Raw genomic sequence first — 14,667 nt, 5'->3', positions numbered from 1 at the left:
GTGTGTTTTGACTGCACGTATGTATAGCTGTGCATCACATGCATACAGTCCCTGAAGAGGACATCGCCATTGGAACTGGAGCTACAGACATTTGTGAGCTGTCGGGTGGGATTCAAACCCAGATCATATGGAAAAGCAGCTGGTGCTCTCAACCTCGGAACCATCTCCAGCCTCTCCTCTTTTAAAAAAGAGATTGTGTGTGTGTGTGTGTGTGTGTGTGCGCGCGCGCGCGCGCGCGCGCGTGCGTGCACGCGCACACGCGCTTCAAAAAACAGATTCTGGTGGCCAAACAAGTTCTTGTGTTTGCAGAGCTAGCTCTTCACCAACTGAGAAATCTGTCTACTGTGTATGGATTGTTTCTCGTTACATCCAGCCATGGTGGAAGAAAGCTAGAAATCAAAAACTGTGGAATATACCACACAAACTGGAGAGTGAACAACACGTTGGAATATTGAGTCATTGGAAATGTAAAGGTTAACTAAAATTGAGCGAAAACCAAAACAAAAACCAGCATGCCAAAACCTATGGGGCACAATGAAAGCATTGCACAGGGTCGTTCATGGGTAGTTAGGTCTCACGTGATTCAACGGGCAAATCCCCAGAAGTGATGCGGGTCACAGTCTAAGGGACCTAAGTGGAAGTAGGAGAAACAGTAGGGAGAATCAGTGAAACAAAGTTCTTTGAGATAAGATCTGATTGGCAAATCTTCAGCCAAATTCAAGAATAGACATGAACTTCCATGCCTGTCCAGTTTTTGGTTTTTGAAGACAGTGTTTCTACATGTAGCCTTCTATGACCTGGAACTCACAGACCAAGATTGCCTCAAACTCACAGAGATCCATTTGCCTCTGCCTCCCCAGTGTTGGCGTGTGCCACCAGTGCCTAGCTGTCCCTGGCCAGTTTTTGTCAAGTCTTACACAGCCTAACTGTGGTACTCTGCCCTCATTCCTTGCCCATTCCACTTGGTCACATTGGGCTCCTTGAAGTTTCCTCCCATACCAAGCTTGCCTCTGTTCCCTCCACCTGGAACAGGTATTCCACCCCCAGTGCCCTCTCTGGGCCCCTCAAGTCCATCAGATCCATCTGTGGAGGTCACATGATCTTCCTAGGTACCCAGCATTAACACTGTTCCCCGGCCCTGTTGAAGACCTGCTGGCCAGTAACACCGATCCTGGCCGCACATCCCCGGAGATCTGGACTTGAACCCTGTGTGGTTTGTACAAACATTTTAACTTATTATTTAAAAAAAAATTATTGTGTGTATAAGTGAGGGAGAGGAAAGGGTGGGGAAGGGAAGGAGGGAGGTTGAGAGAGAGTGCACAAGCTGGCTTACCTGGTGTGTGTGGGTCAGAGGATAACTTTCTGTTCTCATCCTCCACCTTGTTTCTCAGGTGTTTATTCCAGGTTGGTTGGCGGGAAGGCTCTGGACAGTTTCCCATCTCCACTTCCCATCTGGCACCAGGAGTTGCTGGGATTATTAATTTGTCACATTACATCCTGTTTTTTGTTGGAGACAGAGTCTTTTAACTATGTAGCCCTGGCTGTCCTGGAACTGGATGTGTAGACCAGGCTGGCCTCAAACTCAGAGATCTGAGTCTGCCTCTGCCTTCTGAGTGCCGGGATTAAAGGTGTGCGCCACAACAGACAGTATCTTGCCCTTTTTTGTTTGCTTTGTTTTTTGAGACAGGGTTTCTCTGTGTAGCCTTGGAACTTCCTCTCTAGACTGTGAAGGCCTTGAACTCAGAGATCCACCTGCCTCTGCCTCTGGAATGCTGGGATTAAAAGTGTAGGACACCACTGCCCGGCTTCATCTTGCCTTTTTAATTTGGGTTCCAGGAATCACACTCAGGTCCTAAAGCTTGTGTGGCAAGTGCATCTGATCAGCCCCATATATATATATATTTGAACTTATGAGCCTCGATTTCCCCATCTGTAACTTGGGAGCCTGTTTCAAATGGGATCTTAGTGAAGGGTAAATGTGGGGCAGGAGGATCACCATAAATTGGATACTAGCCTGGTTTATAAGTGGGACCATTTCAAAAAACAAAGAGTACACGTGACATGTAAATCCTAGTTCCCTCTCGTTTGTGCCCTCCAGATCTTCCAAGGAGTCTCCCGGACCAGTGCGATCGCAGTACAACGTTTCCATTTACTTTTGAGTTATATATCGTTATAAATATTAACAAATAAGACTTAAAAAGGACACCTTCGGGAAGGTCAGACGAAAAGTACAAAAATTGTGTCGTGGCGCTGCAGTTTGAGGACGTACTCTGCAGCCGTCACGTGGTAGTAAAACTGTAAGCAGTGCACGAGGCCGCGTCGACGACAGCCCGCCAGCATCCATGCATCGGGAAGGTCGCTTGGCTGGAGGACAAAGGGTTGGACATGCTTGGTCCGGGCTCGGCAGGCGGGCCGGCCGCGGAGGTGTAGCTCCTCGTTCTCGCCACTAGAGGTCAGGAGGTCACCGCCTCAGGGTTGGAAGACGGCCCGTTCGGGGATTGGCTAATGGTGGCTGCGGGCACGGCGGAGACCAGGACGCTAGGTGGATGACAGGACTTTGGAATGACCTTTGTTTTTGGTATCAGATTTCCTCTCTGTAGCGCTGTTGGACCAGAAGCAAGATACCCGTTTGGAGTGAAAAGATGAACTGATTCTGCAACTTCTCAGAGGGCTTTTCCTTTAACAGAGATGGAATGTACTGGGGCTTTAGACAAGCCAGGGCCCCGGGAAAGTTCCATCCCTTTAGTGGGCTCTTGCCTGGGCACTCACACACAAGCCAGCTGGCTAGAAGCCCTGTCTCCCACCCAGGCTTCACAAGGACCATCTCTGAGGCCACGCCCACTTACTGCCTGGGACAACAGAGGGATCCAGGTTCTTGTCCCACCTGCGCGTGCTCTCTTGCTGGGCCTCAGCAGTCACCTAATGTCTAACAAACACTTCTGTATCTTCAGGAGGCTGCCAGGCTCCTCTCAGAACAGGGCACCCCGAAGGGCAAACACTCAATTACTCAGCTCAACCAGGTGTGCTGAAACACCCTCCTTGGGCCCCAAGAGGCTCCCATTTCTAGCTATGTGGGGAAAACACCAGCCTTGACACTAAAAGTCCCTTGACCACAGGCTAGGCGCAGGGCAGCCGAGTTCCAGGGCTTGGCTGTGGTCTTTTGGTAAACTCTAAATGGCACAGATGATTTCAAAGCCAGCTAGAGTGTGACGTGCCCGGCACTAACAAGATGTGTCTGTAACACAGACCTCACCAAGCCCCAGCGGCTCAGGAGGGAAAGGAGTCCTCAGCCTCAAACAGTTAAAGGGCTTGCGGTTAAAACTTGGTTCAGCCCCTCCCAGCTTGGTGGCCCTAGAAGTTTACCAACTTCTCTGAGACCATTTGTAAAATGGGTTGACAAAGGCCCCCCCACCCCCCCACCCCCCGACAAGATGGTGAAGAGTCAGTGAGAAAGTGCCTGCCAATTCACTAACATAGGCACAGCCTTTCCAAGAGGGAAACCCAGTCTCTATTAGCAACAGGTGGCTGGGTGCTGTGGGGGACAGAGACCTCTTCCCTGCCAAGTGGGGAAGGCTGGTGAACACTTGGGATTGGATCATGACCTGTGACCCTGGGGCCTTATTTTAGCTGTAGGAGGTGCTGGGCTTCGGGTATCTCCCCTCTCGGGACCCCCGTGCCTGTCACCCAGTGATGGGTTGAACAAATGGCTCTGAGATGATGGTGGAACTCCTTGGTTCTCTGTTTCTCCTGTCTTCCTGGAGCCCCAGTTGGCAGGAGACATTTGGGAGCTTCAGGATTGGTACGTGTTGCACCCTATCCCAGAAAGTGAGGCCCGGGCTCTCAGCTCCTGAGGGCAGAAGCCCCACCCCTACACCTTCCCCCAAACAAGGCGCTGTTTTCCACCGCTATTCCTAGATCAACCCACTGTCCTGATAGGTCTAGGATGTCATGGAGTCCTGCGGGACCCAACACCAGCCTGAGCTGAGGGGATGAGGAAGGGAGAGATGGGCAGGCAGGAGGAACTCTTGCCCCTTTTCATGCTAGTAGGGTCCCTTTCCCTTTTCTCTACGCTGCGGGAAAGAGGCTTCTGCTGAGAACAGGAGCAGTGAGTACTGAGGCCCCTTGGGAGCAAGATCAAATGGGAGAGCTTGGGTTTGAACAGTCAACCTCAGTTTCCCTGTAGTGCTTGTACACATTCCCAAGCCCAGCTCCTGCCTCAAAGCCTAATGCTGCAATGCCCCCACGGCTCTCTGTCTGTGTCCCCTGGCATCTACCTCAGGCCTCCTAATCTCTGTATTTGGCTTTCTCTTAGCTTCAGAGCCACAGCTGGCTTTTCAAGGCTGTGCTGAACCCTGACTCCCGCCAAGACGCCTTCCCTGCCCTCCACCCTCTAGCGGTCAGCAGTACCCACAGCCCCTGCAGACAACTGGCTGGTCCTGTGTGCCTCACTCCTTTGTGGCTATGTGTAGACCAGATCCTCTGCTAGTCAGGAACTCCCCGCCGCCGGGGCTCACAGGCTCTGTCCATCAATACCAGGCATGAGTGAGTTGGAAGCTCCAGTTGGCTACATTGTCTGTCTGTCCTCGAGTCCTGGGCTCCACCGGCCCATAGTCCTTCCTCTGTGGTCCCCAGGCAGCCAGGGTACCCCAACTTCTGAGCTTGCAGCATGTGTTCCACCCCTCACCTCCAACAGGTCCTCACCCTAGATAGCCCTTCCTTTGGGCGGAGCTGAGGCCCAGAATTTCTCCCAACTCCAGCCCTCCTGGGCCCCAGGGGGTTGAAACGGGTCCAATGTTGTGTCTTCTTGTCCCTCCAACGGGGCAGGGCTGGATGCTCTGTGGCCTCCAAGCAGGGGCTGCAGTGGCTGTGCCCGAGTAGACAACCTGGATCTTGCCCCTTGTGAGGGCCACAGCCCTTGATGGCAGTTGAGAAAGCCCCGGGCAGGGCCTGTGTGGGCCGGGTGGCATGGTGGGTGGCAGCAGATGGGACAGTCAGTCGCTGAGCACAGCTCCTGGGAGCTCGTTGGTGAGCGTGTGCCAGCGCTCGATCCTCTTGTCCTTGTTCTTCAGGCAGTCGAACCAGTGCTTCAGGCGCTCGCCCTTGGCATTGATGCCCAGAACCACGCCACCTGTGGAAGAGGCCAGAGGGGCAGCCGGGGATGCAGTGACTCAGTGTCTGGGTCCTCCCTCTGGCCCAGCTGTGGGTGGACAGCATCTGGCTTCCAGCCACACCCTGCCCACCTGACCTGGTGCTTGATGTCATATTCTTCCTCTGTCAGGGACCAGAGCAGTGTGGGGCAGGGTGCCAGGACACATTAGGGACGGAAAAGGGAAGGAAGGGCTACAGTGGCCTAGTGTGCACCAGAAACACCCACCAGAAACTCGGGCTCTGAGTCCAGCCTCAGGTGCTGACCGTCATCACTCTAGGTCCCCCACAAACTGCTGTGAGCCCTTCCCAGGGCCCCTTCCCTCTCTGGGCCCATCTCTTGTCATGAGTACAGTCCAGGGAGTATCCGAGGTCCCATTCACTAGGGGTAAGTGGTTCTTGGACCCATATCTGCCCAGGACAGGCACACGGCTAAACAGCATTTCCCTTGTACTCCTTACCGATGAAATCATTGGATTTGCCAATGTCATAATCCCAGACAGTGACCTCCAGGGTCTTCTTGGCCAGGTCTCCATGCTTGATCTCATAACAGAACTCCTGCTGGCCAGAAGAGGGTGTTAGAGCCAAGGCCACGTGGCTGAGAGGGGTCTGTGATGTGCTGAGGGATGGAAGTGGTCAGTGTGTGATGCCTCTAGCCAGTTGGCCGGCTTCTGCCTGATGAGAGACTAAGCAGGCCCCACCCTCCACCCCCTGCCCTTCTGTCCCAGAAGCTGCCCCCAGATGCTGCGAGACCCCCTGGCTGCAATTAATTGTCCAGTGAAGAGTCTCTGTCATCCTTCCCCTTGTCCTCCAGGGCTGGCCTTGCTTCTGCCTGTGAATCCTGGGCTCAGTCAGGCCTGAGGTGCTCTGGGGTTTCTCCCAACTTGCTCAGTGAAGAGCCCCAGGCCTGTGTGCCACCCTCTGTTCTGAGGGCCTGGGCACCCACTTGTCCTGTCCGGCCTTTAGGCATTGTGCCATGACCTTCTCATCTACCAAGTTCAAGTTTGAGAACTGTGCAATTGAGTTCCAAACAGAAACTGCAAAAAAGTTCCACAGTATGTTAGTAAGTTTGTGGTTTTGTGTTGACTGTATTCACAGCTGTCTGGCCATGTCTGCTGGGGTGTCTTGAATCCCCACATCCCACCTAGAGTGTCTCCCCATTGTCTTCATACCTCCCTTCCCAACCCTGTCATCTAGAAGGGAACCGGGAACCCAGGAGCTGCTCAACATTCCTTCTTTTTTCAACCCTACCTCCATCAACAAGACCTTCTAGAAGGTTCCTTAGTCCCATGTGCGTCCCCATTGCCAAGCAATCCGGTGGAGCCTTACCCACCATGACTGAGGGCGCTTCTGGCAGCTGCTCCCCACCCTCTCATCACTTTCCAGTTCCCACAGTGCCCCTTTGAAAACCAGGTCCCTCCAGACTCCCACCCAGCCCAGGGGAGCCCCACAGCCCCTCGTGAAGCCCAGCCCCCACCCCCCAGCCTGGCCATACCTCATTGAACTCCGGGTTTAGTGTTTTCTTTTTCACTGCGGTCTTATGCTTGGATTTCTTGTCTACATCTGGCTTCAGGTATCTGGAAAGATAACTGGGGACAGTCAGAGGCTGGGGAGCGCTGTGGACTGCGGATGGTGCTAGCAGAGTGCTATGGGGCTCTGCCCTGGACATGCATCCCTGACTACCTTTGTCCTAACGCTTGAGTCCCCAGCCTGCCCACCTGTGGGCAACACTGAGGTGGCTACATGGTTACCCAAGCACACCTGCGTCCCCAGAAGAGGATGTATCTTTCTTTTCTCTGGAAATCTGATCTTTACAAAGCTCGCACCCCCCACAGGAAAGCCAGTTTTGTAAAGTAGGGTTTATCCCTTGTTCAGGAATTGTCGTTTTTATTTTTTAAGTAGGGGGTGAGGTGGGGGACACTGCAATGCTTGACACTGAACCCAAGCTCTCCTGCACATAAGGCAATGCTCTACAAGCTATTCTTAGCTCCAGCCCCAAGAGCTAAGAGCTTAAACACCCCCACCAACACCAGATTTATTAAGAATTCACACACCATAAACTCCATTCTTTTTAACTGTAAAATTCCATTTTTCAGTATACCCTCGGAGCTGGGTAAGCATCATTCCTTTGTTGGAGCCTTTAGGAAGGTTCTCTTTTGGCCGTTATCGGGGATGATTCCTCCAGAGGGATGGTGAAACTCCTGCCCTTCCCTCCTTAGATTTTTTTTTCCAAAACAGGGTTTCTTGGTGTACCTGTGGCTATCCTGGAACTCACTCTGTAGACCAGGCTGGCCTTGAACTCAGAGATCCACCTGCCTCTACCTCCCAAGTGCTGGGATCAAAGGCATGCACCATCACTGCCTGGCCCCTCCATAGACTTTAATCCACCCTAGGCCCAGAGAGGTGGAGTGACTTGCCCAAGGTCACATGGCTGGCAAGAGTGGTGCTTGGAAGCCAGGCTCAATCTCCTTTCTCCATGACAGGGAGGTCATTCACAGGCTGGGAATGCAGGAGGCCTCTGAACTCTCCTTCGTAGACTCTCCCACCCTGTCCCTGCACAGACAATGGTGTGACAAATGCCTTGTTTCCGCTAAGTGTGTTCTACTCAGTCTACTGGGAAACCTCAACACAGTGAATGACTAGTTTCCTGGAGGTTTAACATGTCCATAGGCCTGCCAACAAGAGTCAAGCTTCTTGCCTGGTTTTTGCCAAACTTTGGCCTTGGAAAAGCTGAGTGCTGTTGTTTAAAAATCCTTACTGGCGGCCTAGCAGGCTGCTGGGTGTTGTGGAACCATCTTTTTGTACATGGTGAAGATGTGTTGCTCTCATTGGTTTAATAAAGAACTAAATGGTCAATAACTAGGCAGGAAGAGGTTAGGTGGGACTTGCAGACAGGGAGAGAGCTCTCTGGGATGAAGAAGGGCAGAGTCACCAGTCAGATGCAGAGAAAGTAGGACATGTACAAGATGAGGTAACAAGCCATGAGCCACATGGCAACAAGTAAATTAATACAAATGAGTTAATTTAGGTTATAAGAGCTGGCTAGAAACAAGCCTAAGCTATCGGCCTAGCATTTATAATTAATGATAAGCCTCTGTGTGGTTATTTGAGAGCTGGCTGGTGGGACAGAAAAGTCTGCCTACAGTTGGGAGCTTTGCACTTGCTGCCCAAGCCCACCCATGTGAGTGTGGATACTCCCCGATCCCTCTGCCTGGAGCACATATAGTAGAATGAGAGAAAGGACTCCTACAAGTTATCCTCTGACTTCCATATCCATGAACTTTTTTTTTTTTTAGTCTCTCAGGATGGTTGGGATGACCCTGAATTCCTGATCCTCCTGCCTCCACTTCCTAAGTGCTAGTATCACAGATGTGACCACCACACCCAGCTTCAAGTTGAGGTTCTGTTACATATACAATACTGGCTTGTTGAAACACATATTAGAAAGTACATGTTAGTTGGGCAGTGGTGGTGCACGCCTTTAATCCCAGCACTTGGGAGGCAGAACCAGGATCTCTGTGAGTTCGAGGCCAGCCTGGTCTATAGAGCGAGATCCAGGACAGGCACCAAAACTACACAGAGAAACTCTGTCTCGAAAAAGCCAAAAAAAAAAAAAAAAAAAAAAAAAAAAGAAAAAGAAGAAAGTACATGTTAACAAAGATTAGTGGTAAGGAAGAGAAATGAAAATGTATGTCGACACAAACACTTCGGGATTTGTTTTGTATTTGTGACATAGTTTGCTATACAGCTTGGCTTCCCTGGAACTCAGTATGTAGCTCAGGCTGGCCTTAAACTCCCTACCCTCTGCCTCCGCCTCCCAAGTGCTGAGATTTCATGTGTGCACAGCCTTGCCTGAATTATATGTCAATGGCTGCTTTACACACAATCATGCGAAATTTAAACAACCTACATGTCCTTCAACTGGCAAACTGATTAACAATGAGCTCATGTTTTACATACATGCTGAGAGCTATGCAGCCATATCAAAGATGGAGTCTCCAGTACATGTACTGTGTGGGTGAACCTTGGACAAATCATTCATTGCAGATGAAGCCTGGCCCAAGGCAGCATCCATCTGATGTTTGCTGTGAAATCTGGGGAAGGTGACTGTTGTGGAATATTATCTTAAGATGTGTCACTTTTGTTTATGCTGCATTTGTTTAACTCTGTGAAGCTGTGTTGCTTTGCCTGTCTTAAAACACCTGATGGTCTGATAAAGAATTGAATGGCCAATAACGAGGCAGAAGAGAGAAACAGGTGGGGTTGGCAGGCAGAGAGAATAAATAGAGGGAGAAATCTGGGAGGAGCAAGAAGAGAGATGGAGAAGTGAGAAAAAGGAGGAGGTAGTGAGAGCAGGAGGAGGACTCCAGGGTCCAGCCACCCAGCTGCTCGGGGTGAGAGTAAGATTTACAGAAGTAAGAGAATGGAAAAAGTTCAGAGACATAAAGGTAGATGGGATAATTTAAGTTAAGAAAAGTTGTCAAGAAACAAGCCAAGCTAAGGCCGGGCATTTATAATTAGGAACAAGCCTCCCTGTGTGATTTATTTGGGAGCTGGGTGGCCAGTACCCCAAAAGAGCACAAACAAACAACAAGAGACGCTACTCGGATAGACAACAGGCCAGAGGATGCCAGGAGCTAAGGAACTCCTGGGGTAAGAGCAAAACAGCTGACTTTCTATATCTGCTGGCCCTAGACCCTCAGATTCAACCATCTGAGGGTTGGATTTGGTGATGCACCCTTGGAATTCCAGTTTTTGGAAGACTGAGGCAAGAAGATTACAAGTTCATGGCCTGCCTGGGGTACATAGTGAGACCCTGCCTTAATCCCTACTCTCCATCCCTCACAGAAAGAAAAAGGAAGAAACTTCACCTGTACTAACCTCTCCAGCCTTTCCTCATCATTACTCAGAGACAGGTAACAAGTGTTGACATGGTCTCAGTGGCAGGGAGGAGCCTCGAGCTGTGAAAGCATCCTGTTAGGGCTTCAGTCAGTTTGTCTGTGCAAGTCAGTACCAAGGAAGACCCTAGGTTCTGCGTCACCCTCTACATGACCTGGAGTTGGAGTCCACCCAGCAGATTGGCACCGAACACAGTTTAAAATGTTCATGCCATATTGGCTCCGCATCTCATTTCTGTCTCAAGAGAAATGTAGTGTGACAGGTGTGTGTGTGTGTGGGGGGGTGACACACCCCGCTGACCTCCCAGTCCTGCTGCTCCATGCCTCCCTGTCTCCACTCAGGACTGCCCTGCAAGGTTCAAGAAGTGCAGTGGCCCTCAGTGTCTGTGGAAGATGCACTCCAGGGCACATCTGTACATGCCCAAGTTCTTACGTTAAATGAGCTGGCACCTGCAGAGAACCTGCCACAGCCCGCCGTAGACTTCTAAGTGGTCTCTAGGTCACGTATTGATAACCTAAGCCACGGAAATGCTGCATACATGTCCATGGCTCTGTTGCTTAGGGGATAATGACATGGAAAAAGTCTGCACATGCTCAGAAGAAGGCTTTTTTTTTTTTTTTTAGATTTTTAAAATTGGGTTTTTATTTTATGTATATCTGTGGGCACCTGCATGTATGTATGCACACCATGTATATATCTGGTGCCCTCTGAGACCAGAAGGTGGCGTCAGAGCCCCTGGAACTACGTTACAGGGCGTTGTGAGTCGAGCTGAATTCTTCCCCAAGGCTCCTCTCCGGAGAGTGTCGCTGTGAACTCAGTGACAACTCACATCATTTGTGAAGAGCTCCATGCACCGAGGGTGGGTTCGGTGGCATCTGTCACCTTGTCTCCAAAAGGTCACCTGCTTCTACCTGCCCCTGGATCTCTGAGTGCAGCCTGACCCAGCCAGGTCTACTCTTGTGGGACCCAGGCCACTGTACAAACTCTAGCCAGTGTCTGTCCTTAGTGCTACTGTCAGTGGTAGGGAGTGTAGACACAGGGCTGGGCACACACAGGAAGACTTGGCAAAGGTCTCTTGCCGGCCCCCCTAGTCTCCTGGCTCCTGGCACTGGCCCTGCCTCCTCCCCCAACTTGCTTGTGAGCCTGGCTCACTAGTGGCCTTGCATCCCTAAGCCCCAGGTTTGATCTCCAGCACTGCAAGTTCCTGTGTGGTGGTTCACACCTTCAATTGCAGTGGTCAGGGGGTAGGGGCAGCATGATCTCCATCCAGTTCAAGGTCATCCTTGGCTACACAGTACACTCAGGGGCAGCCTGGAATACATGTGACCGTGTCCTCCCATCACCGAAAAGAGAGGACTGTTCTCTCTCCTGGTGGGTGCCCCTTCTGCAGGCTTCAGTTTCTCCATCTGTGAAATGGGATGGCTGGTACTTAACTCCAGAGTCACAAAAGGAACCCAGAAGAAAACACCCTGGCGAACAAAGCCCCACTGCTCTGAGGCAACCCTCTTAGTGCTTGTTATGCTGGGCTCCAGCTCCAGCCACGCAGGAGAGCAGGGGAGCCTGGGCGCACACTCACGTTTTCACGTAGGGGTCTGAGTAGCCGTTAGCATCCATGGCAGCCAGATGTGCACAGCGCACGATGCCCACCAGCAGGCCCTGCTTCTGGGAGCTGTACTTGAGTGAGATGAGAATGCGGCCTCGCTCCTCCAGGGACTTGTCCTCTGCCTTGTCCACCTGTAGGAGAGGGTGGTCATTCTGTTGTCCTGGTCTGCTTCTACCTTCTTGGCTGAGCAGTAAGGCTGTCCATAACCTCACTCCCTGGATGTCTACTCACCGATGCTCAGCCAGGCTGGGACATACAAAGATCTATGGAACCCGGGGGCTGGGGGTGCAGCTCAGTGGTGCAGCACTTGCCTAGCACAAGTGAGGTCCTTGGGTCCATCCCCAGCTTGGAAAGGAAGGAAGGGGGAGAGGAAGGGGAGACAGGCAAGCAACTTCTGTGTCCTTAAGTAAAATTTTTCTGGAGCACAGCCTGGCCCCTCCACTTCCATCTCTCTGGAAGCTGTTTTTGCCTACAGCAGGAGAAGTGAGTGGCAGGGACAGAGGCGGCCTATCTGCAGGGCCTGACGCATTTACGACCCGGGTAGGAAGCCTGCCCCGGCCTGCCTGCTTGGCCTTTTTCACACCCAAGCCTCTCTGTGGACATCAGCTCTGAGCTAGTGAAGCTCTCCTCCACGTCTTTGCTCTGCTTCAACTACTCCCAGAAATTCGGCAAGGTGCCCCCCAACAGCCTAAACGACAGAGCTTTGCTACTTTCTGAGCCCCAAGGCAGCTGGAAGTCCGGTGGGAAGACGCCCAGGACCAGGACCCACTTCAGGCTGAGACTTTAGCTCAAGGCCTCCACATCCCATTCCTCCATGTCCTGACGGCGGGAGTCTTCTCCATTTCCCATGCTCCCCTAAGTCATCCAGACATGCACAAGTGGAAGCCCATGTCCCCTGAGGGTCCCTCCTCAGGACCTGCCAGGCTCTTTTTTTACAGGCTCAGCCTTTGCCTGCTGCTGTGCTCTGCTTGGGACTGACCTGAGTCCCAAGTGGCCAGGTCCAAACCTTCCTGGAGATGAGAGTCCTGTGAGATGAGGAAGGAATGGAGGCCTGTGACCCACAGGCCTTTCTCCAACTTTCATGCCCAGAGCAGACATGGCTAATTGATCCCAGCACTCGCCCTGAATTCAAATACAGCCTCGGCATCCTTCTCAACCCAATGCTCAGTCATGACCAACAGTACAGGGGTGTGATTCTGGGCTCTGTGTGTAGTCTATACAAGCAGAGATGTTTCCAAAGGCAGATGACACTACCATACTTTAGACTGTTTCATTTGACCACCACCGAACCAGGTATTTACTTAGAACAAGTAATATAGAGTATAAAACCTAAAACCACCAAAATATGTCCTTACAACCAGAGTGGTTACCCCAAATGTCACCCCTGTGGCCACTGTGTATCTCCAAGCTGGCCAATGAGCAACATGGCAAATTCAAGGGAGGCTTAGCAATGGCCAGAGTATGCCTCAGGAACACTCACAACACACATGCATCCAGATCCACACACATGTACACACTTACACATAGTGTGCACATGTATACATACACTTCCTATTTACTCATGCATTCATGTGCACAGAGTCTTGGGTTTTTTGGGGTTTTTTTTGTTTGTTTTTTCAAGACAAGGTTTCTCTGTGTAGCCCTGGCTGTCCTGGAACTCATTCAGTAGACCAGGCTGGTCTCGAACTCAGATCCATTTGCCTCTGCCTCTCAAGTGCTGGGACTAAAGGCCTGTACCACCACGGCCCATGGAGTCTTGTGAAATCCGAGGTCAGAACTCATGGACAACAAAGCATCATAGGAGCTGGTAGTGCCTTCTTTTTTTTTTTTTTTTTTTTTTTTTGGTTTTTCGAGACAGGGTTTCTCTGTGTAGCTTTGTGCCTTTCCTGGATCTCGCACTGAAGACCAGGCTGGCCTCGAACTCACAGAGATCCGCCTGCCTCTGCCTCCCGAGTGCTGGGATTAAAGGCGTGCGCCACCACCGCCCGGCTGGTAGTGCCTTCTTGAGGGGTGCAGGCCATTTGGAAAATTTGGGCCACCCCTGGCAAGTGACTCATACCACACCAGCAAAGGTTCTACCCATCTGCACTTGAGTGGAGAGAATGCGATATGAGAATACAATCTGAGAAGGTTATGCACATAGGCAGTGTCTCAGCTATGGGGTGGATTCCTAGGGCTGGGCTTGGGCCTAGCTTGCTGAGTGGCCATGTCCCAGGCTCCAGACCCTGCCAAGCCTGATGTACAGGGGTTAAATGCTGGACTTCCTCCTACCTGCTGTTCCCTTGCCTCAGGGTTTGGGGAGACAGTCATGTCCTGAGCATTGGGCAGTGGAGGGCTTAGCTTGTCTTGGCCCTGAGCACTGGGGCTCCCCTAGACTCTCTGCTCCTCAGCCTCTATAAGCAAGATGAGGGAGTGGTGAGGAGAGAAGGTAGGCAAGAGAGAGGAACAGACACCAAGACTGTGAGAGGGCTCAGCTGCTGAAGGCAACCGGGGTCAGATTTGCCCTGCATCACACCGAACAATTACAATGTCTAAGAAAGAATTATGTGCTGTCTCCTCTGGGCATCTCACGGCACTCCCGGCCGAACATGTTCCAACTGCATTGCCCCTAGTGAATGGCTCCCTCCTCCCGCTGTGCACCCAGGCCCCAGACCTGGAACCGCCTTTGTCCCCAGCGTACCCCTACTCATTCTATCTGGTACTTGGCTCCAGCCCGCCCCTCCCTCCTCCCTTTGCTCTGGTCAGCCCGAGCCCAGCAGGCAGGGAACCTGTTAAGGTATCGCCATGCCCTGCCTTGTGACAGAGACCTGTACTCTTAGCTACCGAGAAAGTTGAGACAGGAGAATCAAGAGGTCACTGCCAATCTGGGTGACCGAGCAAGTTCAAGGCCAGTCTGGGGAACTTAGCAAGACTCTGTTTTATAGGACAGTTACAAGGGAGTGGGGAGAGAGTTCAGCCAGTCAAGTGCCAGCTGTGTAAATCTGGATCCCCGGCATCACTGGAAAGCTGGGCAGAGTGGC

General features: G+C 51.7%; 1 protein-coding gene across 1 annotated transcript in view; it reads right to left on the bottom strand.

Annotated features, from left to right (window-relative positions):
* Window positions 1–2,129: 2,129 nt before the first annotated feature.
* The window catches only part of Doc2b (double C2 domain beta), a 28,696-nt gene continuing 16,158 nt past the window's right edge, over window positions 2,130–14,667 (bottom strand). The window contains exons 6-9 of the mRNA XM_052756026.1: window positions 11,621–11,778; window positions 6,641–6,722; window positions 5,607–5,703; window positions 2,130–5,128 (exon numbers count right to left, since the gene is read on the bottom strand). Coding sequence (XP_052611986.1) covers window positions 4,992–5,128; window positions 5,607–5,703; window positions 6,641–6,722; window positions 11,621–11,778 — 474 coding nt within the window. The 3' untranslated portion in view covers window positions 2,130–4,991. The remainder of the gene's footprint in view (window positions 5,129–5,606; window positions 5,704–6,640; window positions 6,723–11,620; window positions 11,779–14,667) is intronic.

The sequence above is a fragment of the Peromyscus californicus genome, unplaced genomic scaffold (assembly GCF_007827085.1).
Source record: "Peromyscus californicus insignis strain IS unplaced genomic scaffold, ASM782708v3 Scaffold_3__1_contigs__length_106647218, whole genome shotgun sequence".
Taxonomy (NCBI): domain Eukaryota; kingdom Metazoa; phylum Chordata; class Mammalia; order Rodentia; family Cricetidae; genus Peromyscus; species Peromyscus californicus.
The sequence above is the reverse complement of the archived record's forward strand: the minus strand, read 5'-3'. Positions and strand labels throughout refer to the sequence as shown.